Source organism: Trichomonas vaginalis, chromosome II, assembly GCF_026262505.1.
Source record: "Trichomonas vaginalis G3 chromosome II, whole genome shotgun sequence".
In the NCBI taxonomy this organism is placed as follows: domain Eukaryota; phylum Parabasalia; order Trichomonadida; family Trichomonadidae; genus Trichomonas; species Trichomonas vaginalis.
In genome coordinates, this window is record NC_067204.1 from 9,807,468 (window position 1) to 9,832,922 (window position 25,455).

Consider the following 25,455-nt stretch of genomic DNA (forward strand, 5'->3'; position numbering starts at 1 on the left):
CTCATATTTATCATATTAAAATTTTCAAAAAGTCTCGCAAAAAAATCATATTTCGAAAATTTCCAAAAAATAAGTACATTTTTCGCCATAGAAAAAAGAAAAATGTTTTTATTTTTGAGATATAAGTTAAGATATAAGTTTAAGCCTTCTTCAATAATTACAGAAATTAATCAAGTGTATTTGGATTTAGTCTAAAAATTAATAAAATCTAAATTAATTTAGAAGATTTTTTAGAAAAAAGTGAAAAACAATAGCATATAGTATAGGGATTATTTCTAATTTCCATACATAATTGATTATTAGGTTCTTGTTTCTAAATTCCAAATTGATTGGAATTTCGAAACAACTTTTGTTTGGAAATTCCAAATAAAAAATATGAAGATTCCGATCACCTACCTGTTCATACTTTTGACGGTTTTTCCATATTTAGGGTTTTCATACTTGCGACGGTTTTTCCAAATTCTAACCGTTCATAAATAGGGTACCCTATTCATAAATTCCGTCGCCTTTATGAATATGTCTAATAATATTTTACAAATATATTCACAGATTATTGAATTCATTACAAATAACAAAATATCTATCCAAATGTCACTTTACTTGATTGATGTTATTTCACAAATTCGCGATAAAGATATTAAATTATTTACAGAACTCAGTAGTATATGTGGAAGGGTTGTGTGACTTTTTTTGTTACGTCTATATATAGATGAAGGTATATTTTCACATCTTCTATATATAGATGATATAAAAATTTTTTCTTACGTTTTTTAAGTCATGAATTCGTAAGAAAGCGCGACATTATTAAATAAATTAGTAATAAATATTATATACTAAACACATTTTAAAAAATTAACATTAATTTTAAAATAATTTATTTTTTTATCTTTTATAAAAGAAGTTATATATAGATGATGTCAGATATTCCGCGATTAATTAAACATTGTTTAAATCCTGAATGGGTTAAACTTCAATTTAAAAAGGAAGACTGTGAATTATTAAATGAATATGAAAGCCAAAATAAGCTAATGAGGTATAAATATAATGATAAAGAATATTTAATTTCATGGAATCAATGGAGTCATAATCAAAGACCTCATAAACGAGAAGAAGAAATTGAAAATAATGAAATGGAAATCATTGATGACATTAAAGAGGATGGAATTCCTAAATTTTGTAGAAAAACCTTTAGAACTAAGTTAGGAGCATATAAACGTAGAGTATTAAATCCTGAATATCTTAAACATCAATTTAAAAAGGAAGACTGTGAATTATTAAACGCTAATGAATATGAAAATGCTAAATCAAAACTGAGATATAAATATATTGGAAGTGATGAAAGATGCAAAGATAAAGATAAAGTTTATTCAGTTTCATATAATAACTGGCACACGTTAGGGATAAGAAAACATTTAGGAGATTATGGTAAAAGTTCTGAATTCTTTAAATCTAGTATGTACGAGAGAGTAAAAGAAATTAGAAATAATTATTTTCATGAATGAAAGATTCACTACCATAATGAAATAAAAAAAATAAACTTTAAAAATTCATGTCTTACATTTATGAAAATTTATTTTTATTTTGTATGAAATGAGTGTCAAGACTAACGACGTTAAAAAATTAGGATTCACAAATGAGGAAATAAAGGATATATTAGAGGAGGCAGGTTATGAGGTTGATAAATATTATTTTAGAAATTGTCAAAAATTCGCGGAGTTTTTAAATGAGTTTGATTATGATGGAAAAATGAATAAAGATGATGTTATAAATTTCTTATATCCCACATCTAAAAAGAGAAAAACTAAAGAACCTGATGTTTTCCCTGAATATTATGAAGAACGGATTAAAGATGATGAATATGATGAAATTGAAAGACTGGAAAAAATAAGAGATGAAATAGATGAAAAAATTAAGGAATTAAGAGAAGTTGAAAAATATAATGAAAATGAAGTAGAGGGTTTAATGAATATCCCAGCTTCAGAATCAGCAGTTCAGAAATCTCATGAAGAAAGATATAAAAATTATGTCTCAGAATCAACACAAATTTATTAGATGGTGAAATTGATGAAACACTTTCAGAAGAAGGTACTAAATTTATACTAAACATAAGTTACAATTTATTGATAATGGAGATTATCCTGTATTTACTTTCACCCCCTCCTCTCGATTCTGAGAAATTCAAAAAAGCTCTTAAAAACGTGACATATGCAACAAATACGATTAAGAAAGAAGACCATGATATTTACACAAATTATTATTTAAATAAATGCACAGGTGTTGATAAAGTTTTTGATTTATTAGATAAAATATCAAAAGAAACCATTGGAACCTATAAAATTTTGTGTGATTGTGGTTTCATTATTGAAGATACCAATAATGTTTCATATGAAAGAACAGCACCGAAGGAAGACGAAGTGGAAAGGTCTATACCATTCGTTATTAAGAATATAAAAGATATGAAAACGTATAAGCATTATATTTATTCATTTATTTCAGAAAAAATGGAAGCAACCCATAAAACATCTTCTCATCATTTTATAGCTATTCATACATTCCTTTTCAAAGTTGTGAAATTAAATAAGACAGGAATTAGATTTAATGTATCAGGGTACACATTCTTGAGTAAATTAAAATGTATTCGTCACGTCGCAGATGATAAAAATTTATGTGTTTCTTAATTCATTTTATGGCTTTAAAAAATAAACTATTTTTATTTATTTTTTAATTTTATTCTTACATAAATGAACAAAAATGGAACAGCTAAAATGAATGATAATCAAATTAGAGCAGAAGGTAGAAGGTTATTTAAACGCTTCTATAACATTCCTGATGGTGTTAATCCTAAAACTCGTAGAAGCTATTTAAATGAAGCCAATAGATGCATATGAAGGGTTTGATATTTCATCAGAAAGTGAGAGATTAGCGAGAATGTTAAATGTTAATATTGATTTTCTATTATTGTGATCCTCAACCAGAAGACGTGACATAAAAGGTAGACTTTCCATTAGTGGAATCAATAATGATAGATCCAGAATTTGAAACAGTAAATATTTTATTAACACAGAGTCCATGTGGAAAACTTCACGCTGACAGAATAACAGACGTTGAAGCACTCACCGGCTATAGAGTTTGTCCATATTGTAAAGAAGAAGTTTATTCTATCCGTGATGATCCAGAAAGGAAAAACCAAAGAAGATTTTTAAAGCATTGTGAGAAATGTAAAGAAAATAATGGAAGATTAATTCAAGACGTTCAGCAAAAGACACAGCAACCATATGCACCACATATTACGAAACAGAAGATATATCAGTGGTTATTAGCTCATAATTTGCAGGAATATTATCAACCGACAAGATATTATATTACTTTTGACTTCGAAACATTAGAGACTAAAGAAGAATTACAACTTTCTGAGTGTGCAACTTTGAACGCTTACTTAAAACCATTCATGGTATCATCAATGGTTAAATTAAATGATAAAACATATACGAGGAATTTTTGCTTAACTTCGAGTGATTCTTTTATTTCTGATTGGATTGAGTTTTTATTTTCAACCTGTTCATTAGTTGCTAAATCAAATATTGAACAATATGAAGAATTAATGAAGTCGCAAACGGACCAAACGGTGGGGACTTTGTCTCAAACATTAAATGAAAAACAGAAGGAAGCATTTAAAGAACTTCTAGATGAGGAATTCAATAAAGTGAATATCATAGGTTTTAATTCGGGAAAGTTTGATTTAAATTTAATTCTTCATGATTTAAACACTGCAAAATGGAAAATAAAATCAATGCTGGGTTCATCTTCACAATTTAAGCAAATCATTGTAAAGAAAACAAACGTTCCATATGAATTAAGATTTATTGACATCAGAAATTATATAGCGGGTGGGACATTAGACCAATTCACTCAAGATTTCGGAAACAATAAAACGTGTTAAATCCTTTTTCCCTTATCAATTCATCACATGGGAGAATTACGAAGAAGAATTATATAAAGTGGAACCATTCACTCAAGATTCATTTTATTCAGCATTAACTCAAGAAACTATATCAGATAGATTATCAAATATATCTCAATGATGCTAAAAATTTTGAGAATAGATTAGAATATTTTATTCATTATTGCAATAAAGACGTTGAAATTATGATTGACCCAATTGATAAAATTATCGAAGAAACATTTGTTTATAAAATTGACATGCTTCATAATCTTTCTTTATCATCGAATGCTTCAATGATTCGTTACGCTTTAGCATATAAAGACTTTAATCCTAATGAAAAATATCCTGAGGAAGAGATAGAATCAAGTTTTGAATTAACAAAAAAGTATTGGAAATATAAAATTGATTCATATAAGAAACAAGATGAAAAGGCGAAAGATACTAAAAATAATGTTTCAACGGATGATTTTCAATACTATCACGATTTAATCCTTTCATCTAAATGCAAAATGTGTGGTAAAGCGTTTACATATGCAAATAAACCAACATTGGATAGAATCGATAATGAAAAACCACATACCAAAGAAAATTGTCAGTTAATGTGTTGTTATTGCAATGTCGTAAAATCAAATAAAGATGAAGATGTTCAACGTTTAAGAATCAATTTAAGAAATTATGCATTAAAAAATAATTTACCAATGACTTTAGATTCAGTTGAAGCTTATCACATTCTCCGTAATGGAATTACTGGTGGTTTATCAAATGTTCAACATAGAGTAAATCTTAAAGGAATCACGCACATTAATAAACTTTCATATAATCCAGAAACTAAAACTGTATCAAATGAGGACACCACCAACATTATGACTCATTTCGTTGGAGTTGACTTTAATTCATTATATCCTTCATCATTTTCATCTAATCCTCATGATTTCATTCAATATACTGACCATAAAATGTATATGCCGGGAAGATTGAATGGTGTTATCATTTGTGATACAGCAACAAAGAAAGCAAAAGCACTGGGAATTATTAAGAAGAAAAATACTTTATTCGTGGCTGAAGTAAAGGGTCACATTGATGAAAAATACATTAATGATTACATAAACTTTTTACCGATAATAAGAAACTTAGATATTATCACAGATGAAAAAACAATTGGCAGTTTTATGTATAATTACATGAAATCAAACAATTTACCGGTTGACCAGAAACAGAGAAAATTAACTCAGTTAGCATCAACACACAACCAATATCAACCATTTTCTTCTTATTATCTTTGGTATCTAATAGACAAATTTCATTTTATCATCGATGACATTCAATCAATTTTAACATTTACTAAAAACACTTGTTTTAATGAATTTGCGAACAAATTTATGAACGAAAGACAAAAGGCTGAATTAGAAGGAAATAAAGGAAAAAGTTTATTTTGCAAGATTTCACTTAATGGATCATATGGTTACGATGCAATGAATACACAAAATTACGCAAAGACTAAAATAATGAATGCACAGAAGGCACGCGTTGCATGTATGTCAAATAAGTTTAAAAACATAAGAGAAATAGGTGAAGATACGTATCAAGTGATGCTTAAAGATAGATTTTATAGATGTGATACATGTTTACAAGAGGCATTCTTCACTTTAGATAATGCTAAATACTGGTATTTGGTTTTCATTTATGATTTTATGTATAAATGCATGAATGTTAATCGTTTTCATTTCATTGAAGGTGATACTGATTCATCTTATTGGGCAATCGCTGGCGACCCAAATCTTCCTAACACTCAAGCATTTCAAGCAATTGTTACTGATAAACAATTTTATGATAAAAACATTTACAAATTCGCACCTTTTGATTTCTTTTGTTTTGATGAGAAATTTAAACCTAAATTAAAGAATAAAGCTGAAGAAAAAGCACATGAGAAGAAGTTATTGGGTTTAGCAATTGAGAAACAAGGTGATAACATGGTTGCTTTATGCCCCAAGTGTTATACATCATTCAACGGTTCAATTGATGGAAGTGATTTTAAAAAGATTGCACAAAAAATGAAAGGAGTTAGTTTACGACAAAATAAACAATTAACACCTAAAAATTATTTGGATATAATAAATGATAAAGTGATATTTGATGGTCAGAATATTAATTTACAACTTAAAAACGGTCAATGACTCGCTTAACAATCGGTAAGACTGCATTAACAGGAGCACACACTAAGGCTGTATGTTGTGAAAATGGATGTTGTATGCCGTTTATTTAATGAAATGCCACAGAAGAGACAAAAGGAACCGTTGAATGATGGTTTTGATTCTTGATCAAAGAGGTGGGCACCCTTAAAACATTTATTTTATTTTTATATAAATGGATAACGTAGATTTAGAAAATTTAATTGATGATTTAGTACGTGATCAAAATTTTCTTAGTTATTATGATTTAAAAGCATATCTCCAAAAATATGATGAAAATATAACGGATGATGATATAGATTATTATTATTCATATTATGATAATGAATTTTTGAAATATCATGATGAAATAATTTCTAAAATTAAAGATAAAATTAAAAATAATGAATATACAAAGGAAAAAACTAAATCACAACTTAAACATTTGAAAGATTTCAAAAATGAAGTATTAACAGAAGAAGATATTGATGAATTATATAAATTATATAATCCTGAGCCACAAAAAACAAAGAAACAAAACGCCCGGGTCCTTCAGACCAAAAATGATGCACAAGCTTTAATTTATGATTCATTAGTTAAACACATTCAGCCCAACTTTTAAATAAAGATCAACTTTTTGGAATTCATCCTTCAACATAAACTCGAAGCGGGAAAAGTATATCAAACCTTTATATACAGCATATTTAAACAAATGAATAGAATACATCCAGAATTAATGAAGGAAGGAATGAATTCCAAAACTTCATCATCCAAAATCAAAGCGGATAAAATTAAACCACTTGCAACACCAATACCTCCAACGACTGTACCTGCAACACCAAACCTCCAACGACTGTACCTGCAATACCAAAAACCACCTCCTCCAGTTAATCCTTCATCATTCACTTTATTATATCCATTTCAAACATTAAAGAAGCAAAAAGATTTTAAAAAGGGTTTCAAGATATTAAATAAACCAATTGACCCGAAAATTCAACCGTTAAAGGAAAAATTTGGTCGCCCTTCATTTGCACCATATCCATATTCATACGAAATCGATCATTTAGAATATTCAAAAGGAAACGTTACTTATTTATTTGCCATTAACATTAACACCAGATATTTATATTGCATTCCAGTGAAAGGGAAAACAGAACAGGAAACAAGAAGAGCTATTCAATACTTACTAGATCATGAAAGAGTAGATAATATCAGGGGTGATAGTGATAAAGGATTTCAGGCAACTATGACTCATTATTTCCCACAAATTAATTTTACTTTTCATCCTCTCCATATACGTTTCATAATAAAATAGTTGATGCGGTAATGAGAACTCTTAGAGATGCGTTAGGGGTTAACGGTCAGATATACTGGGATGGAAAATTCATGACTCCATCATACAACAGTTAGTATATTATTATAATAATACATGGCATAGAACTATAAACATGAAACCGGTGGAAATGAAAAATGATATTTCAAAAGAATGGGAATATATTAGAAAGCAAATGGAAAGGTTGAATGATGTTAAACGTGAACAAATTAATTCGGGGCTCATGAATTTTAAACAAGGGGATAAAGTTTTGATTCATCTCGATTATGGAAAAACTGATAAATCAATGACAAAAAGAAGACGAAGATTTGACACAATAGCTGAATTTGTTAGATATATTAACGGCAATGCATTAGTTGAAGTTGACAATAAATTAATAGAAATTCCGATTTATTTTATTACTCCATTATATTTAAATAATATTTAATTTTTTTTATTTCGTAAGAAATGAGTGACAACGAAGCAGTCAAGAGTCCAGACGATGAATATAAAAAAGAAACTAAACAGAATTAAATCAAAAATATGCTATTACAAAAAAGAAGCCACAATGCGGTGAGGTTGAAAAACGATAAAGAAATAATCGAAAAATTAGAAACTTACCGTTCAATCCTTAAACTAAGTGAAGCAAAAATAAAAGAATTTAATAGAATAAATAAATTGATTGGAAGAGATGAATTTAATAAAGATGAATTTTTAAACTCAATCCAAAATTAATTTTATTTTTCTTTGACAACATCTCTCTTTCCATCATTACTGCATAACCACATTTTCTCAGTTTTAGTGGTTTGTTATTTTTAGCAAGTTCTCGCAGCATTTTTATCGTTTCCTCCCTTGTTATGATTCGTGGTAAATTTTGAGCTTGCGGGGTATTCATTTATATAAAAATAAAATTAGCGTTATTTTTCTAACTAATGAATTATTTTTGAAGAACTGAAGGTGTCACTATGTCACTATGTGTCACTCGGTAATTTAACTTCTCTGAAAAAATGAGACAACATGACATTTTGACAACAACATGGAAAATGATTTGTCATGACTTCATCGTAATGAGTGTAAATGACCCAAAAATAATGTTTAGGTGAAGAAGTGAGATCTCACCTCTTTTCTCACCTCTTGCTTTGTAGAACGAAGAGCATTCATTATACTTTGCATTTGGTACATGTCATCTTTGACCGAACGAATGAGGCGAAGTTGTTTGTTATACTGTATGTACTCGTATTCTTCATTAATGGCTTCATGAACGATAGTAGTTGTTGTGTTCTCTGATGTTGACATTACTGTCTTTACATACAAAATAAATAAAACTAACTTTATTTTCTGACTTTCACAAAAGACAAAAATAAACGCTTTACATGTATTTTTCAGCAACTTCGTCAAATAATTTTATAGCTTTATCTATCTCATCTACTTCAAACGTTTCTTTACCTTTCGTGGAGCACCATACATTTTCTCAAAAACTTCAAGCAGTTCTGTTTCAGCAGCTCTCATATCATTAACAAACACAACCTTGACTCTATTGACTGTACTGTCATATCTTTGAGTTATATTATATGTCCTTCCTATCTTATATCTTTTTGTGTTGAAGTCCTTCGGTTTCTGAACGATGTAAAGTAAGCCTTCACTGCAACGTTCCGTATCGAATGAACCATATGTTATGAAGTTATATCCAACAACTGGGTCTAACCATAACAAAACTATTGGTATAAGACTTTTGTCTATAAGATATGCTCTTGTTCCATGAAATGCTACTGATATCATAAGCTCAGGATTTCTTGTCAAAATTTTCTGAGTTGAAGCATTTCTAACCCAGTCGTTTGTTTTCTTTTCAGATGGAGATATAATGTCTGACAAAGAATATTTGTTGTATTTCTTTGAGTATCTTACGTTTAAATCACCTATTCTAACCACTTTGGTGTCATCGTCTATCTTTCTAACTGTTTCAAACTCAATGTTTGTCATTACTGTCTTTACATACAAAATAAAAAAGATATAAAAATAAAATTAGCGTTATTTTCTAACTAATGAATTATTTTTGAAGAACTGAAGGTGTCACTATGTCACTATGTGTCACTCGGTAATTTAACTTCTCTGAAAAATAGTGACAACATGACATTTTGACAACATGACATTTTGACAACATAGTGGGATTAATGCAAAAATAAAGTTTATGTTAGCATGTTAGATCTCACCCGTTTTCTAACCACTTTTCTAACATCGAAGAAAACTATTTACAAGCGTTTTACATGGTATATGTTGCGATGGTTCATGACTTTAAACAGTTTTGTAGCTTCTATTTCTTCACGAAGGATATCAAAAATTTTAACTATGCCGAAGGTTTCTTTATATTTCTTCTTGACATCAGATAATAGGAAATCGTCAGCAGTTGGATAGTTTTTGTTCAGAAATGTCAACATATCCATTTTATCTTCTGCTGGTTTCTCTACTTCTTTCTTTAAGTCAGCATAGTCGTTTCTCATACGTTCTATCTCTTTGACGGAGTAGTTATATTTCCTCATTGCTGCTTTACATTTTGAACATTGCGGATTCATTTTTGCGTTATACATTGAAATTTGACCTGCTAGAACAACTAAGGCGTCAATGGTTTTCTTTAACTCAAAAGCTGCTGGTTTTAACTGTTCATGCCATACCTTACCTCTTCTATCTTTATCTCTTATTTCCCAAACACATTCAGCAACTAATGAAACAAAGTTGTCGTATGTCTTAAACTCCCCAGATTTATATATGTCAGAGATGTTCTTATATACCATGTCGCAATCTTTGTCCATAACTTTATGGTTGCAATGATATCCTAGAAACTCATAGTTTACTTTACGTATGAACTTCTTTATTTCTACTGAGTCAGTTGGTTTCACTTCTATTTCATCGAATTCATGAATAGTGAGCTTTTGTTGTTGGATTTCAGGCAATTTGGGTAAATGGTCAATAATGTCCTGCATGTCATAAAGATACTGTTCATTTGTTTCATCTTTCGCACTACAGTCTAAATTACTTGTTAAAAGTTCTTGCTTAATTCTTTGTATTTCTGTCTCAAAAGTATATGAAGAAGGAATGAAGCTTTTCATCTCTACTAACATAGATGTTGGATTCATAACTAAAGAGTTTGGTGAAGTTGTTGTTTGAAGTGTTGTAGAACCTATTGTTGAAATCATATCTTTACATACAAGATAAAAATTTTTCTTAGAAAAAAATTAGCGTTATTTTTCTTTCATAAGGAAATGTCAAAAATTCATGATTTTCGAGAGTTTTAGACCATGTTAGAAAAGTGGTTAGAAAACGGGTGAGATCTAACATGCTAACATAAACATGATTTTTGTTCATGGACTTCGTCCTCGCCGCTTCGGTCTGAAAGACCTCAGGACTCAAAGAGTCCGTTTGCGTCTTTATGACAAAAATAAATGGTACCATTAATAATATCATGACTGTTCTCATTCATGTCTGATTTACATCTAATGAAAAAGTTTAGAAGAATTTTCTTATTTCTGGCTTATTTTTGTCTTTCCAGTACTCCCGCTCTAATGGTCCCAGATGTGTTGTCATTGACTCTCTCAAGTTCTTAGATGGTATAACATCTTCAACGCCTCCTTCATATCTTACTTTATAAGTGTCATCGTTTATGTTATAGCCAAGTATTTCAATAACCACTCCTCGCTTTGCTTCGTCAATGGTTTCAGCAAGTTTGCCATTCCTACTTTCAACTAATTTATGTCGAGGGTAAAACGCAATAGAGTCGTCAGCAGCTTCATTGAACTCTATACCATGCGTAAACTGTCATGTAAGGTGGCATGTATTCTTTACCTTGTCCCGTTGTTTGTGTATATCCTGAAACGAAATGTGTATGGTTTCCTTCTCCTGAGTGTCACTCCAGTAACAATTTATAGCAAACTTAACGTCGTCTTTAACATCATATCCTTTACCTTTTGTCATTCCTGACCAATCCCAATATCTATGCTTATGCCAACCCGCTTGAGATGTACTTAAATCTATGTAGTGACTGTGTGCAGGTAAATTTTCACCTGTAATCGTTTTACTTCCACCCATTTCCTTTGAAGAGTTAGCACAATACAAAAACTTGTCGACTATTTGTTCCCATGCACCAACACCAAACATTACTTGAGGACCTCTTGCATCCATAGACGTATAAATAGAACCTACTGGGTTCATTAAATCAAACATATGAGATAATATAGGATTGTCTATTTTGAACTTAAAATATAGTGCAACTATTTCAGGTTTCTTCTGGTTTGTGTCGGAATATTTTTTATAATATAATCTTATGTTTTCAGGGTAGGTAAAATCTTGACTATAAATTTATTTTTGTCATCTATATAATAATATACTATTCTTGTTTTTTCTATTGCATTATATCTTTTATATCTATAATAATCTAAATATAATGTTAGCTTTTGTTCATCTACATGTGGTGTTCTGACATCATCTCCATAGTCATAATAATATGGTGCTGGAGCTAGGTTAGACAATGTCATATCTGTCATTTCATAAACTCTTAAATATTTCTTTTGTTCGTCTCCATATAAGTTTAAGTAACAGTTGTTGTCTAATGGAACTTTAACTTGTGTACCATCATTCTTTATATAGCTTACATACATTTCATTGTTATTTTTCGGAATGAGTTTACACCGCATACCATTTCTTAAGGACTGTACAAACTGCCATCTAAAATATTTGTTTTCTTCATAGATAGAAACATCCCCAACAATAGTTTCAATATTTTTTGTTGTTCCTATCATATTTGTTAATTCAGGGCTAACATTAACTTTAACATTTTGAATAATTCGTGATTTATCATCATTTACGTTATAACCAACCGTAATCTCTGCTTTTGCGTTTGTGTTCTTTTGACTTGTGAAACGTCTTCTCATTTATAATTGAATAAAAAAAAGAAAAATATATTTAAAGTTTTATTTAGTTGTTACGGTAATATCCCAAGGTTCATCCTTGTTTGCTTATACTTTCTTTGTAACTGCACCAATTATGTTATTGATATTGCTTTGAGTTTCTTCCAGTCTTATTTTATCATTTACAATATCTTTAATCATTTCATTACATGCATTCTTAAAATCATCTGATTTTTCTAATTTACGTCTATCACTTTCTTTAATTAAATCAAAGTTATAACCTTGTTGAGAATAAAGTGGTTTCTTTATCAATTCCTTGAACGCTTCTGAAAGTGAAGATGAAGAAATTCTTGCCACTTGAATTGGTTTAAATTCTGCTTTCATTGCTTCTTTCTGTTCATTGAACACTGGATCGAATAAAGCAACTTTAAAGAATTTCTTAGCTGGAATTTCGGGTCTAATATTTGCATATTGACCATCAAACTGGTTAGAATATCGTGGTAATCCATCCGGTCCCTCTTCAATAGCATTTAATTCTGCATTGAAATAAGAATATGGATTATAACGGTATGAATTAATTGGACCATGTTCACCTTCTCCAATGTGTTGTTTAACAGCTTTTCCATTTTCATCAAATTGCATAGGATAACGTTCATTATATGCTTTACGTTTAGGATAATCAGTTATAGTTAATTTGTAACCATTTATGACTTTAATATTACCTTGACCATCAGTAACGAAAACTTCATTTATACCATCAGGTTTTCCATTTGGTCCTGTAATGTCTGCTTCATGTGCTTCCCAATTTGGTCCATGACGTTTGGCATATGCTTGAGCTTCTGGTAATGTTAAAACGTTTCTCATTTGTTTAACATCTTTTTGAAGACCAGCAACAATATGAACTAATTCTTTCATTCCATCGGGAACTTTCATAGTTCTATTATATGCACCCTTTTTGTTTGTTCCTTGTTTTAATGGAACCTGTAGAAGATTTGCTATTTCTGTCATGTTTAATTATAAATAAAAAATAAAAATTAATTATAAAAAGTTAATCAAATTTAACACCTCCTTTATTTAAATCAACTATTATTTTTCCATGTTCACCTAATTGTTGATATTGTGTGTAAAGTTCATTAATGCTCATTGGTAAATTCACTTGATAAAGCATAACGTTCAACTGTTGACGACTAAAACCACTGAAAATGAAAAGGGTGGACAGGTTTGATTTAATGTTTGTGCTTAATGCTTTGAAATATTGAACAGCCATAAAGAATGAACATTGAATATGTCGACATTGAGTTAATAATTGATTAAAATATGATTTCTCATTAGTTATTAGTTTTGATTTCACGGCATCATCTAGAAAAATTAGTGAATGCAAAAATTCTTTATCAAAATTTGAAATAGAAAGTGTTTCAAATAATTCATCCCGTTGTTTATCAATAATTTTATCCTCTAATCCTTGCTTCTTGATTGTATTATATAATTCTTTATACATTAAAAAGTTTTTTAAATAATCTTCTGCTTCTTCTTGTGATAAATAAATAATTGGAATTTTGATTAAATGCTTTAAAGATTCAAATGTATCATCTGAAGGTGAACCTGAACGGTTGATATAAATTAACACATGTGAATATGTGGAAGTGTTAGCAATAATGATAATTTGTTTTAATATCGTTAATGTTTTACCTTTATTTTGTTTACCAATTGCTGCAGTGATTGAATTTAAGTAACATTCAGAATATGGAATTTTCATTAATTTTTCCTTAGATAGAGCATTTCTATTATCACTCAATGCTTCATTAATCATATCATCTACGTATGTATTATATACTCCTGCTAATTCTTCATAAGGGGTGGATGAATTTAAATCCATTTAATCAAAAATAAATTTATAATTTTAAACATTTCTATTCATCAATATTTCATCATATGAACTTCTATACTGTGATGGTGTACCTGTTGGATGATATTTCAAACCTTCATCCGGTGTCCATGTCCAATATGTAGTCCTAGTAAACCAAACCTGAGGAGGATTTGTCACCTTTGAACAGTAAGTGTCATTTTCACCCTGAATGATTGGATAAGCTTTCACTTGTACTGTAACTTGTGAGTTGAAAGTTTCTAATCCATCAAAGAATATACCCGCTCCATCACGTTGAACTGGAATAGTGCATAAGAATGAAGTTTGGTCTTTCCATGTTCTAGCTAATGGCGTGCCATCATCTGCATTCAGTGGTCTAGTTAATGAGTCCTCGTATTCTTCCGTGCATTCATTCACTCCATCTAAATCAGAAGCTTGAAGCATACGTGTAAAGAATATGTCACCCATTGTGGTCATCGCTTGATCGGGGAAGTTTCTGGAATCTATAGTGACCTGAAGACCTCGAAGCATTGGATTTTCTAAAACCGTTCTTTGCATTGCATTCTTCGGAAATGTTAACACAACATCTGTAACATTATGAAGAGCGTATGAGAAATCTGAACTGATACCTTCAGGAGTGATGCAACCTCCATTTAGTGAACGAACGTCAATATGTTGAGCTGGAATCATGAATGGATCTTCCTTACTAAATAAACGTGGTATTGCTTTAACTGATTCTTCAATTAAACCGTATCCTGGTGTAATGCATTTATCCTCTAAAACTTCCATCTTTGTGCATGAAATAATAACGTTATCAACTGTTGCGTCAGCAGATGTAGCGGCTAAGCTTGTAATTAATTTGGTAGGAAGTCCGATTTGTTGGAATTTACGATCATATTTATAAACATGATTCATAATCTTTTCATAATTTTCATCAGTTATCTTTTCATAAACGTAATTTTGTAAATCAGCAACTCTTAACGGGTCAACCTGACAAAATACTAAAGTATCCCTGAAAACATAATATTTAAGAATGATATCACCAAATGATTTAGGATAATCATCGAACGCCTGAAATGCTAACAAATCATTTACCGGAATAATCATATCAAAAGTGACATCAACTTCTTCATTTGCTTTCTTGAAAACTTCTGAAGGGTCAATATATTTACCACATACTGAGTTATCATATTTTTGAACATTATTATATAACGAATGAACAAACTTTTTAACTTTCCTTTCTGATTTTGGTTTATATGTTGCAAATGCGAAAGATTCACGGGCGCAATCCATCTGAAGATAACCAGCATCACCTCTTTCGGTTTCTACTTCTAATTGTTTAAAGCTTTGATTTGATGATTTGTAACCAACGAATAAACGCATGCATTTAAAAGCGGCATCACATGTGAAAGCTTTATTTGAAACTAGAGTTGCTTTAACTTTGCGTTTAATATATGTGTCACCTAATTGGTTCACATCATGAGCCGGATTTGTAATTCTTAAATGAGTTTGTTTATCATCAAAATATGGAGTATCAGAGTCATAGCATGAACTTTCAAGTTCTCTATAATATCTTCTACCGTCATTCTTTGCAAATATTTCATTTATCTTTTCGAATGAATGAAATACATTTCCATTAATCGGTTTGGTGTTTGGCACCAAATAGTTAGTCGTCATTTATTATTAAATAAAAAAATCAAAATTAAAAGATGGAAATGAATTTTTAATTTTAATGAAATAATCAACTATGGCTGCAGGTATATTTAAGAAACTGTGGGATAAAGTAAAAAGAGGAGCGAGTAAAGTTTGGGAAACATTGAAGAAAGGAGCAAATTGGATATTTAAGAATAAAGAAGCAATTAGTGACGTTGCTGAATCAATAACACCAAAAGCTGCCCCAATAAGAGAAATATTAAATAAAGGAGAAAAAGTTTATCAAAGACTACAACCGATACTAAGATAAAAATAATATTTATTTATTTTTCCACTATCTACCTCCTATTTTATTAAGTATTCCTTCAGCAATTCCACCAACTGCGTTACCTGCTTGTGCTCCCATCGCCGGATTACCTGCTTTAGCACCTAATACTCCACCTATGATAGTTCCTGCCGTTTTCGCTACTGGTGCCAAAAAGTTTGCAATGGGTTTAATAATCTTTTGATGAACCCAACCCGCAGCTTTCTTAATTCCATCCCATAATTTTTTAAAGAATCCTGCCGCCATTTCTGATTATTTCATTAAAATTAAAAATATATTTCATCACTTATATTCTAATTTTTATTTAATGATAAATGAAACCAATTTTAAAAATAAATGAAACAGAGGAGGAAGAAATAAATGAAAGTGAAAATGTTCAACAAAAAATAAACGTTGTTAAACCAATTACTGAAATAAAAATTTTTTCATCTGTTGAAGAATTTAATGACTATTATGCTAATAATAAAAAATTATTTGAAGAATTGACAACGTGTAAATTGAATAAAATGTTTAAAGTTGATGGATTCAAAATTTCAAAAATAAAAGGAGTGGTTAGTTTGAAATCTATTCCTCAATCAAGAATCACCTCATTAATGAAAATAGATGATTTAACAAAAAGAATAGAAGAGATTGAAGAAAGAATGAATCAAATAATTGATTTCATAAATTCAAATAATCATTAGTTTCTTAAAGTTCAATGTTGATTCTGAGACATAATTTTTAAAGTTTATTTTTTAAAAATTTTTTTATTTTTTTATTTTTTATTTCATTATGGTAGTGAATCTTTTATTCATGAAAATAATTATTTCTAATTTCTTTTACTCGTATATGAGGTCTTTGATTATGACTCCATTGATTCCATTCAGGATTTAAACAATGTTTAATTAATCGCGGAATATCTGACATCATCTATATATAGCTTCTTTTATAAAAGATAAAAAATAAATTATTTTAAATTAATGTTAATTTTTTAAAAATGTGTTTAGTATATAAATATTTATTACTAATTTATTTAATAATGTCGCGCTTTTCTTACGAATTCATGACTTAAAAAACGTAAGAAAAAATTTTTATATCATCTATATATAGAAGATGTGAAAATATACCTTCATCTATATATAGACGTAACAAAAAAAGTCACACAACCCTTCCACATATACTACTGAACTTTACGAAAAGATATCAAATGAATTCTCATGCCTAATCAAACCGAAAAATGAGAAATTGGCTACGCTTCTACATTATAAAGGTTTAAAATTTGAAAATTTCAAACCTAAAATGAAAGAAGAAATCCTGAATTTGTATTCAACAGAAACTCCTTTATACTATATTCAATGGGATAAAGTTGATGATCTTAAGAGTAAATTCCCAAACCTTGATATTAAAAAGGAGATTAATAAAATCACACCACTTGATTGCTCAATTAAATATGGCTCGGAATTGTGTTTCAATTACTTTAAAAATTTAGGAGCTCTATACACTAATTACTCCGAAAAATATGCGGTTCAAGGCGGAAATAGTAGCATTTTTATGCAAATGATTGAAGATGGTAAATCATTTGATAACATGATTAATACAGCATTGGATTATCGAAACTATGAAATTGCAGAGTATCTTAAATCAAATTTTGGACAAACTTTTGATTCAATAGCAGAAAGTATGTATTTCGGAAATTATGATGTTGCATCTTATTTACTTTCTAATGGAGAAGATATCAACAAAATTTATATTCTCTTTATTTTCACATTTTTCATTGCTTTATAAAATTATCATTCTTTTCATATTCATTATTATTTTATGAAATTCTCTCAATATTAATGAATGCCCTCTTAGCATTGCAATCAAAGCGAATTCAATAGAAATTGTCAAGTTCTTAGTTGAACATGGTTCAGATGTTAACATGAAGCTTATTTTCTTTCTTTTCATATTTATCAATGTTTTACAGAATTTTCTTTCTTTTCATATTTATCAATGTTTTATAGAATTCTTTTTCTTTTTATGTTTATCATTGTTTTATAAAATTCTATTTCTTTTGACATTTATAATTGTTTTATTACATTATCTTTCTTTTCATATTTATCATTGTTTTATAGTATTCTCTTTTTCTTCATATTTATCAATGTTTTATGAAATTCTCTTTCTTTTCATATTTATCAATGTTTTATGAAATCCTCTTTCTTTTCATATTTATCAATGTTTTATTACATTATCTTTTTCTTCATATTTATCAATGTTTTATGAAATTCTCTTTCTTTTCATATTTATCATTGTTTTATAGTATTCTCTTTTTCTTCATATTTATTAATGTTTTATGAAATCCTCTTTCTTTTCATATTTATCATTGTTTTATGAAATTCTTTTTCTTTTCATATTTATCATTGTTTTATAAAATTCTATTTCTTTTCATATTTATCATTGTTTTATTGCATTCTCTTTCTTTTCATATTTATCATTGTTTTATATAATTATCTTTCTTTTAATATTCATCATTATTTTATGAAATTCTCTCAATATTAATGAATGCCCTCTTAGCATTGCAATCAAAGCGAATTCAATAGAAATTGTCAAGTTCTTAGTTGAACATGGTTCAGATGTTAACATGAAGCTCATTTTCTTTCTTTTCATATTTATCAATGTTTTACAGAATTTTCTTTCTTTTCATATTTATCATTGTGTTATGAAAACCTCTTTCTTTTCGTATTTATCATTGTTTTATAAAATTCTCTTTCTTTTCATATTTATCAATGTTTTATGAAATCCTCTTTCTTTTCATATTTATCAATGTTTTATTACATTATCTTTTTCTTCATATTTATCATTGTTTTATATAATTATCTTTCTTTTCATATTTATCATTGTTTTATGAAATTCTCTTTCTTTTCATATTTATCATTATTTTTATAAAATTCTCTTTCTTTTCATATTTATAATTGTTTTACAGAGTTTTCTTTCTTTATATATTTATCATTATTTTATTGGATTCTCTTTTCATATTTATCATTGCTTTATACAGTTCTTTTTCTTTTTATATTTAAATTTGTTTTATAAAATCTTTATTCTTTTCATATTTATCAATGTTTTATGAAATTATCTTTCTTTTAATATTCATCATTATTTTATTGCATTCTCTTTCTTTTCATATTTATCATTGTTTTATATAATTATCTTTCTTTTAATATTCATCATTATTTTATGAAATTCTCTCAATATTAATGAATGCCCTCTTAGCATTGCAATCAAAGCGAATTCAATAGAAATTGTCAAGTTCTTAGTCGAGCATGGTTAAACAAAATATAAATGTCACAGAAGATAAGAATAAAGCGCATTTATGCATATGCTTATGACAATTAAAATTTTTAATATATGTTCAAATTAAACATGTAGTTTTGTCCCCCGAGGGTTGATTGCGTCACCCAAGTGGGGGACGCTGGCAGACAAAAATTGAGGAGCTTTGTTTGATGAAGTCAGAGTCTATTTGTAATGTGTCAAAATATTATAATCAGGAAAACAAATTTTCCCAATCCCGCATTCTTTTTTGAAGGTCCCCCAGTACCCCATGGGGGATTGGGGATTGGGGAACAAGTGACGCAATCAACCCCGGGGAATCATTTTTGACTTTCAACTTATTTAGCTTATATCATTCTTCATAAACTAATATGAGTATTCTTGGTGAGGATTATTTCAAAATCTTAGATATCCAAAAATATTTAAAAAGTAGTTTTTAGTATTTTAAGATATGTTTATTATTAATATTACATACAATTAGGTAAAATTAAATTTAAATTTATAGTTTTTTTTTCAAAGTAAACATAGAGAATGTGGAGATATGAATCGTTCAGATAAATCCTGATGAAGAATCCAACTTTGCGGTTCCAAGAGTACATTTGAAAGTATTTCAAGAGAGAGAAAGTTTGAATGTGTGAATTTGTAAGGAATAAGCTTCTGTTGTATATCAAAACAAAAAATACAAACAAATTTGTAAAGAAATTGAAATTTGATATTTGATATTGCTGAAAATAACAAATTCAAATATCTCTGAATGTTTTCTTTGCGGAATGTTTCTTTTTCTTTGTTTGCTTGGCCTTCAAAGAGCTTTCTAGCTCATCTCTGGCTGCTTGCCTCGAATTTATTAATTTTAGTATTTCTTGATTGCATTTTCGCTTAGATTCCATACGTGCATTGTGTAAATCTTCTGCGTATGAAGTTTCCATGTTGTTATTATCCATTTTTTCGAGTTCATCTGCTTGTCTTTTAAGTTTTTTGGCTCCATCGATATCTCCTCTATCTTCCATTCGCTTCGCCCTATCTCTCATTTCTGCAATTGCAGGAGAAGGTATAAAATATTTTTGTTTTAACTGAGTTTCCCAAACGTTAACAACTTCTTGATCTAATTTAATGGCTCTTTCTTCTATAATGCGAATCTTTGCATCTGTTTCTTCATCATATTTTTCTAATTCTGGATGAGTAAATTCTTCTTTCTTTGCTGGAACGATATACGCTGTTCTAACTGTTAATTCTTCTTTAACCCTATCAAGCAATCTTGAGTAATTCCTTGCGATAACGTATTTTGAGCTGCGAATTAATAAAGGAATTTGTTGAGGAAGAAATGTTTGAAGTTTGCAGAGATCTGAATTAGAAACATCTTCTAAGTCCTCTACTTCTATTAGTGAATCAGCAAGCTCTGACAGATCTTTACCTGATTTTGCCTCGGCTTTCTTCTTGGACATCCTGATTTTTATGTTTGTCTTGCAAAATTAACGGAAAATAATAGTACAATTAGATATATAATTTGATAGCAAATAATAGTATTGTACATTTTGGCATGGAACTCTTAAATTTATGAATTTGATTTTCAAGAATTGGATAAATCTTCAATATTTTTAGTGGATTCTGAAAAGTATGATATGTCATTAATGTTTATTATGTTTATTTTTAATTTTATTTTGTATAAAAAAATAGTAAACAGAATGAATGAAAAATTGATTAATTTCGTTGAGGTTACAGATGAATTCGTTGATGATGCAAAGAATCCTATTGAATTGACTTGTTCTTCTTCCCCACAGGAAATGGCAAAGTTTATCTTAGACAATTCAGAAAAATGCAATAATTTAACACTCGTTTCATTCGGAATTAATTCTAAAGCAACAAAATCTTATTTATCAGGACCTTCGTCTGTTTTAGCTGAAATTATTACAAATTTACTTGATAAATCCATTAATCCATTACTTTTCATAGAAAATTCAACGTTAAAACTCCCTAATGAAGAAAATTCGGCATACGTTGTCAAAAATCCCACAGATTTTCCAAAATTGTTCGAAAATACAAACGCATTTCCAGAAAATGATTATTTCAGAATTAAACTTTTCTTTTCAGATAGATTAATAACGCTCGTATACTTACCTTTTTTCCCACCATTCAAGTCAAATACCTCTATTGCAATTAAAACTAATTCTTGGCAAATTTTACAAAATCCAAAAGGTTTTATCACATCAAAAGCTTTTATCGCTATTCATACAGATTATAAATACAAGGAGGAGACTAAAACTCTCAAAATTTTAGCTCAAAATTCTCCAGAAATATTAATTGAACAATTTGCTCAACCACAAGTTTCAATTAGTCTAAATGAATCAGATAAAGATGAAAATGAAGAAGAAAACAATGAAATTGAAAACGAAAACAATAATGAAAATAATAATGAAAATCAAGACGAAAATAAGAAACATCATCATAGAAAGCATAGACACCATCATCACCATCACAAACCTGATGCTAAAAACAAAGAATCAGATAAAGAAAATGCAAATAATAAGAATAATTCTGTAAATTCAAAACCACCGAGTAAAAAAGGTTCTGTAAATAGTAGAAAATCACCAGGTAGTGCACATAGCTCTCAAAAAGCCAATTTATCTAATGCACAAAACATTGATATTGAATCTTTAAATAATTCAGAGAATTTTCCAGAAGAAGAAGGTTTTATTAACTCTCCTCAAATCGAAGAAGAGGAAGACATTGAAGAAATCCAGAAAAATGAAAAAGAAAAAGGAACAAAAACAGGAACTCTAAATCCTGATGGAGTAAAGACCAACCGCATACGTAAAATTAGGAAGACAAGACGTATAAAGAGATCAACACTATTGGATCAAGCAAATGAAGACACAGAAGAAGATTTTGAATATTCTGAGAGCGAAAATGAAGAACAGAACACAGAACTTAAGAATTCCGAGTATTCATCAGACTATGATGACTATTATGATACTTATATCTCAGAAAACGAAACGAAACAACTTGAAAAATTAAAATTCAAGAACGAAGAAGAAGAAACAGCTACAGAAGCAGAAGAGGAAGAAGAGGAAACACTAGAGGATAAGATTCACAACTTCGCTTATAGCGTTGAGCTGAATATTCCTGCATTGCAAACAAATGCGATTTATGCAACACTTTTCAACCAGCTTTTCTACGAAAAGTGGCGTGGTGGTGCTCTAAAGCGTGCAGAAGCTGCATTGAATCAAGCAAAAGAGCATTTGAGGCAAACAAAAGCCGATGAAATCCAAAATCTCAGAAATTTGGTCGAATCCAACGACTTAACGATGTTTGTTGCCAGAGAAGAAAGGAAACTTCGATTGATAGAATCCAAATCCGTTGAAGTCATGGAGTTATTGTTCAGCGCGAGGTCATCTCAATTGGCCGAACAAAATCCAACTTCCTCTTTGTTGAAAACATATAAAATCATGTGTGCTGAGAACATCGAACTCATGAGAACTGTTCGCGAGAAGAGAGCTAAGATAAGGAGTGTTGCAATGGACATAAGAGTTCTTCAAATGAGAAGAATCGAAGCAATGGAAAAACGTCATAATAAAGCCATAAAAATGACAAATGCAAAACAAGAATTAATAAAAATAACTGAGGAAAAGGAAGCTATTAGTGATGAAATAGAAGGTCTGTCACAGGCAAAGGAACAGTTACTTAAACAAAGAGAAAAAATTTTGGCTTTAATTGAACAGAAAAAGGCAGAACTTGCTAAAAAGAAATCAAAATAACTTCTGTATTTTATTTTGTAATTTTGTGTTTTAAATTCTTGTTTATATATACAACTTCATCAAATCTTTATTTTGTAATTTTGTGTTTTAAATCCTTGTTTATATATACAACTTCATCAAATCTTTATTTTGTAATTTTGTGTTTTAAATCCTTGTTTATATATACAACTTCATCAAATCTTTATTTTGTAATTTTGTGTTTTAAATCCTTGCTTATATATACAACTTCATCAAATCTTTATTTTGTAATTTTGTGTTTTAAATTCTTGTTTATATATACAACTTCATCAAATCTTTATTTTGTAATTTTGTGTTTTAAATTCTTGTTTATATATACAACTTCATCAAATTTTTATTTTGTAATTTTGTGTTTTAAATTCTTGTTTATATATACAACTTCATCAAATCTTTATTTTGTGTTTTTGTGTTTTAAATCCTTGTTTATATATACAACTTCATCAAATTTTTATGTAATATTTTTAAAAAAGTATGAGCAAGATCACCAAATCATTATAGAAATCTTTCAAATTATTGATGGAACTATTAAATTCTTATAATAATTGAGGATTGTCCACATCAATCAACAAAAATTCAAATTAATTCTATGGTTGCTTATAAGAAAAATACATTTATCTTGTAAAAATTCAGTCCATAATGTTTTTAATGATCTCCTTTTTGTATATGTCGCACTATTTATCTCATTTCGGCTTGGATTCGATCTCATTTAAGCTAAATAATTCAAATAAGTTTGCATTTCTTGGTGCATTATGCTTTAATATGTCTGTGTACTGATATAGTTTTAATCACAAGATTCAATTCAATACTGAATAAAATCTCAATAATTTTGTCAGATTTTAGTGCATCAATATTTTTCAGAAAAAATAGATCTTTGAAAATATGATAAAAATGATCTTATAACAGTGTGTATCCGATTTATTTGGTCAAAATCGATTTTTGCATATTGATAATGAGCGCTAGAGAAATTTTGAAATTGAAAAGGTTTGTCTGGATATTTCGATGGGCGTTCAAGAGCGTATAGCCGACATCGAGAAGGAGATGAGCAGGACCCAGATTAACAAGGCCACTGAGCGCCACTTGGGTCTCCTCAAAGCCCAGCTTGCAAAACTTCGTGCTCAACTTGTCGAAGAAGCATCAAAAGGTGGCGATGGTGGTCCACAATTCGATGTTGCAAGAACCGGTGATGCTCGTGTTTGCCTGTTCGGTTTCCCTTCTGTCGGTAAATCGTCTCTTCTTTGCAAATTAACAGATAAACAATCTGAAATTGGTGATTACGATTTCACAACACTTACAGCTGTACCAGGTATTCTTCAAGTAAACGGTGTAGATATTCAGCTTCTCGATCTTCCTGGTATTCTTCAAGGTGCTTCCACTGGCTATGGTAAAGGTAAGCAAGTTCTTGCTGTCGTTCGCTCCTGCGACCTCATTGTTTACGTTATCAATGCTGCCAAAGCTGATGTTGAAATTGAAACTCTTACAAATGAACTTCATTCCTTCGGTATTCGTGTAAATGATACTCCACCAATGGTTGAAATCACACCAATGGTTCGTGGTGGTGTTACAATTGACTGCGTTGTTCCACAAACACACTTAGATATTGAAATGATGAAATCATTAGCTACAGCCAACAGATTTAGATCCGGCCATATTAGAATTACAGAAGACGTTACAATTGATAGATTTATTGATGCATTTAACATCAAGAATTTGAGATATATCCCAGCCATGTTTGTTTACAACAAAGTTGACACACTTACAATCGAAGAAATCGATCGTCTTGCCCGCCTTCCAAAGTCTGTCGTTACATCTGTCATCTACGACCTCGGCCTCGACTCAATCAAGCAAAAGATCTTCAATGAGCTCAATATTTGCAGAGTTTACACAAAGCCACCTGGTGATAAGCCAGACTTCGGAAAGGCTGTTCTTCTCCGTAAAGGACAGACAGTTCGCGATCTTTGCAACGCAATTCACAAAGATCTCGTAGATAACTTCAAAGGCGCTGTTGTTTGGGGAAGAAGTTGCAAGAGACCAGGCCAAATCGTTGGTCTTTCTCATGTCCTCGAAGATGAAGATGTTGCTTGTATCAAGACTGGTAAGTAATGATTATTTCAAACTCTTTTTTCATAAAAATATAAATACAATCTTAACTTTTTAAAATTTTTTGCAATAATTTTTTTTATAAAATCTAATCTCTTAAAAATCTGCGACCATTTATATAATTTTAATGATCTCTAATA

General features: G+C 29.5%; 10 protein-coding genes across 10 annotated transcripts, besides 2 other annotated features; 6 read left to right on the forward strand and 4 right to left on the reverse strand.

The window, feature by feature from the left end:
- Positions 1-114: part of a mobile genetic element that runs on past the window's edge.
- Positions 115-1,555: 1,441 nt separating this feature from the next.
- Positions 1,556-14,071: a mobile genetic element.
- TVAGG3_0516360 (uncharacterized protein) lies at positions 1,591-1,938 on the forward strand (the record flags this gene model as incomplete). The annotated part of the gene is made up of 1 exon (XM_051237089.1): positions 1,591-1,938. A coding segment is annotated over one exon (348 nt), but the record flags the coding sequence as incomplete, so codon positions are not given.
- TVAGG3_0516370 (uncharacterized protein) lies at positions 4,543-5,368 on the forward strand (the record flags this gene model as incomplete). Its single annotated transcript, XM_051237090.1, has 1 exon — positions 4,543-5,368. A coding segment is annotated over one exon (826 nt), but the record flags the coding sequence as incomplete, so codon positions are not given.
- On the reverse strand, positions 9,673-9,921 carry TVAGG3_0516380 (organellar and viral DNA polymerase type B; the record flags this gene model as incomplete). Its single annotated transcript, XM_051237091.1, has 1 exon — positions 9,673-9,921. The coding sequence occupies one exon, from the start codon at positions 9,919-9,921 to the stop codon at positions 9,673-9,675; it is 249 nt and encodes an 82-aa protein (XP_051094915.1).
- A 150-nt stretch (positions 14,072-14,221) lies between the features above and the next one.
- Positions 14,222-15,100, reverse strand: TVAGG3_0516390 (uncharacterized protein; the record flags this gene model as incomplete). Its single annotated transcript, XM_051237092.1, has 1 exon — positions 14,222-15,100. The coding sequence occupies one exon, from the start codon at positions 15,098-15,100 to the stop codon at positions 14,222-14,224; it is 879 nt and encodes a 292-aa protein (XP_051094916.1).
- Positions 15,101-15,932: 832 nt separating this feature from the next.
- TVAGG3_0516400 (uncharacterized protein) lies at positions 15,933-16,148 on the forward strand (the record flags this gene model as incomplete). The annotated part of the gene is made up of 1 exon (XM_051237093.1): positions 15,933-16,148. The coding sequence occupies one exon, from the start codon at positions 15,933-15,935 to the stop codon at positions 16,146-16,148; it is 216 nt and encodes a 71-aa protein (XP_051094917.1).
- Positions 16,149-16,172: 24 nt separating this feature from the next.
- On the reverse strand, positions 16,173-16,409 carry TVAGG3_0516410 (N-acetylmuramoyl-l-alanine amidase family; the record flags this gene model as incomplete). Its single annotated transcript, XM_051237094.1, has 1 exon — positions 16,173-16,409. The coding sequence occupies one exon, from the start codon at positions 16,407-16,409 to the stop codon at positions 16,173-16,175; it is 237 nt and encodes a 78-aa protein (XP_051094918.1).
- Positions 16,410-17,441: 1,032 nt separating this feature from the next.
- On the forward strand, positions 17,442-17,927 carry TVAGG3_0516420 (protein ubiquitination; the record flags this gene model as incomplete). Its single annotated transcript, XM_001310236.1, has 1 exon — positions 17,442-17,927. The coding sequence occupies one exon, from the start codon at positions 17,442-17,444 to the stop codon at positions 17,925-17,927; it is 486 nt and encodes a 161-aa protein (XP_001310237.1).
- Positions 17,928-19,669: 1,742 nt separating this feature from the next.
- Positions 19,670-20,890, reverse strand: TVAGG3_0516430 (uncharacterized protein; the record flags this gene model as incomplete). Its single annotated transcript, XM_001310235.1, has 1 exon — positions 20,189-20,890. The coding sequence occupies one exon, from the start codon at positions 20,888-20,890 to the stop codon at positions 20,189-20,191; it is 702 nt and encodes a 233-aa protein (XP_001310236.1).
- A 233-nt stretch (positions 20,891-21,123) lies between these two features.
- TVAGG3_0516440 (uncharacterized protein) lies at positions 21,124-23,407 on the forward strand (the record flags this gene model as incomplete). The annotated part of the gene is made up of 1 exon (XM_051237095.1): positions 21,131-23,200. The coding sequence occupies one exon, from the start codon at positions 21,131-21,133 to the stop codon at positions 23,198-23,200; it is 2,070 nt and encodes a 689-aa protein (XP_051094919.1).
- Positions 23,408-23,894: 487 nt separating this feature from the next.
- On the forward strand, positions 23,895-25,359 carry TVAGG3_0516450 (GTP binding; the record flags this gene model as incomplete). The annotated part of the gene is made up of 1 exon (XM_001310234.1): positions 24,218-25,318. One exon carries the CDS (start codon positions 24,218-24,220, stop codon positions 25,316-25,318), a length of 1,101 nt encoding a protein of 366 aa, XP_001310235.1.
- Positions 25,360-25,455: the final 96 nt, after the last annotated feature.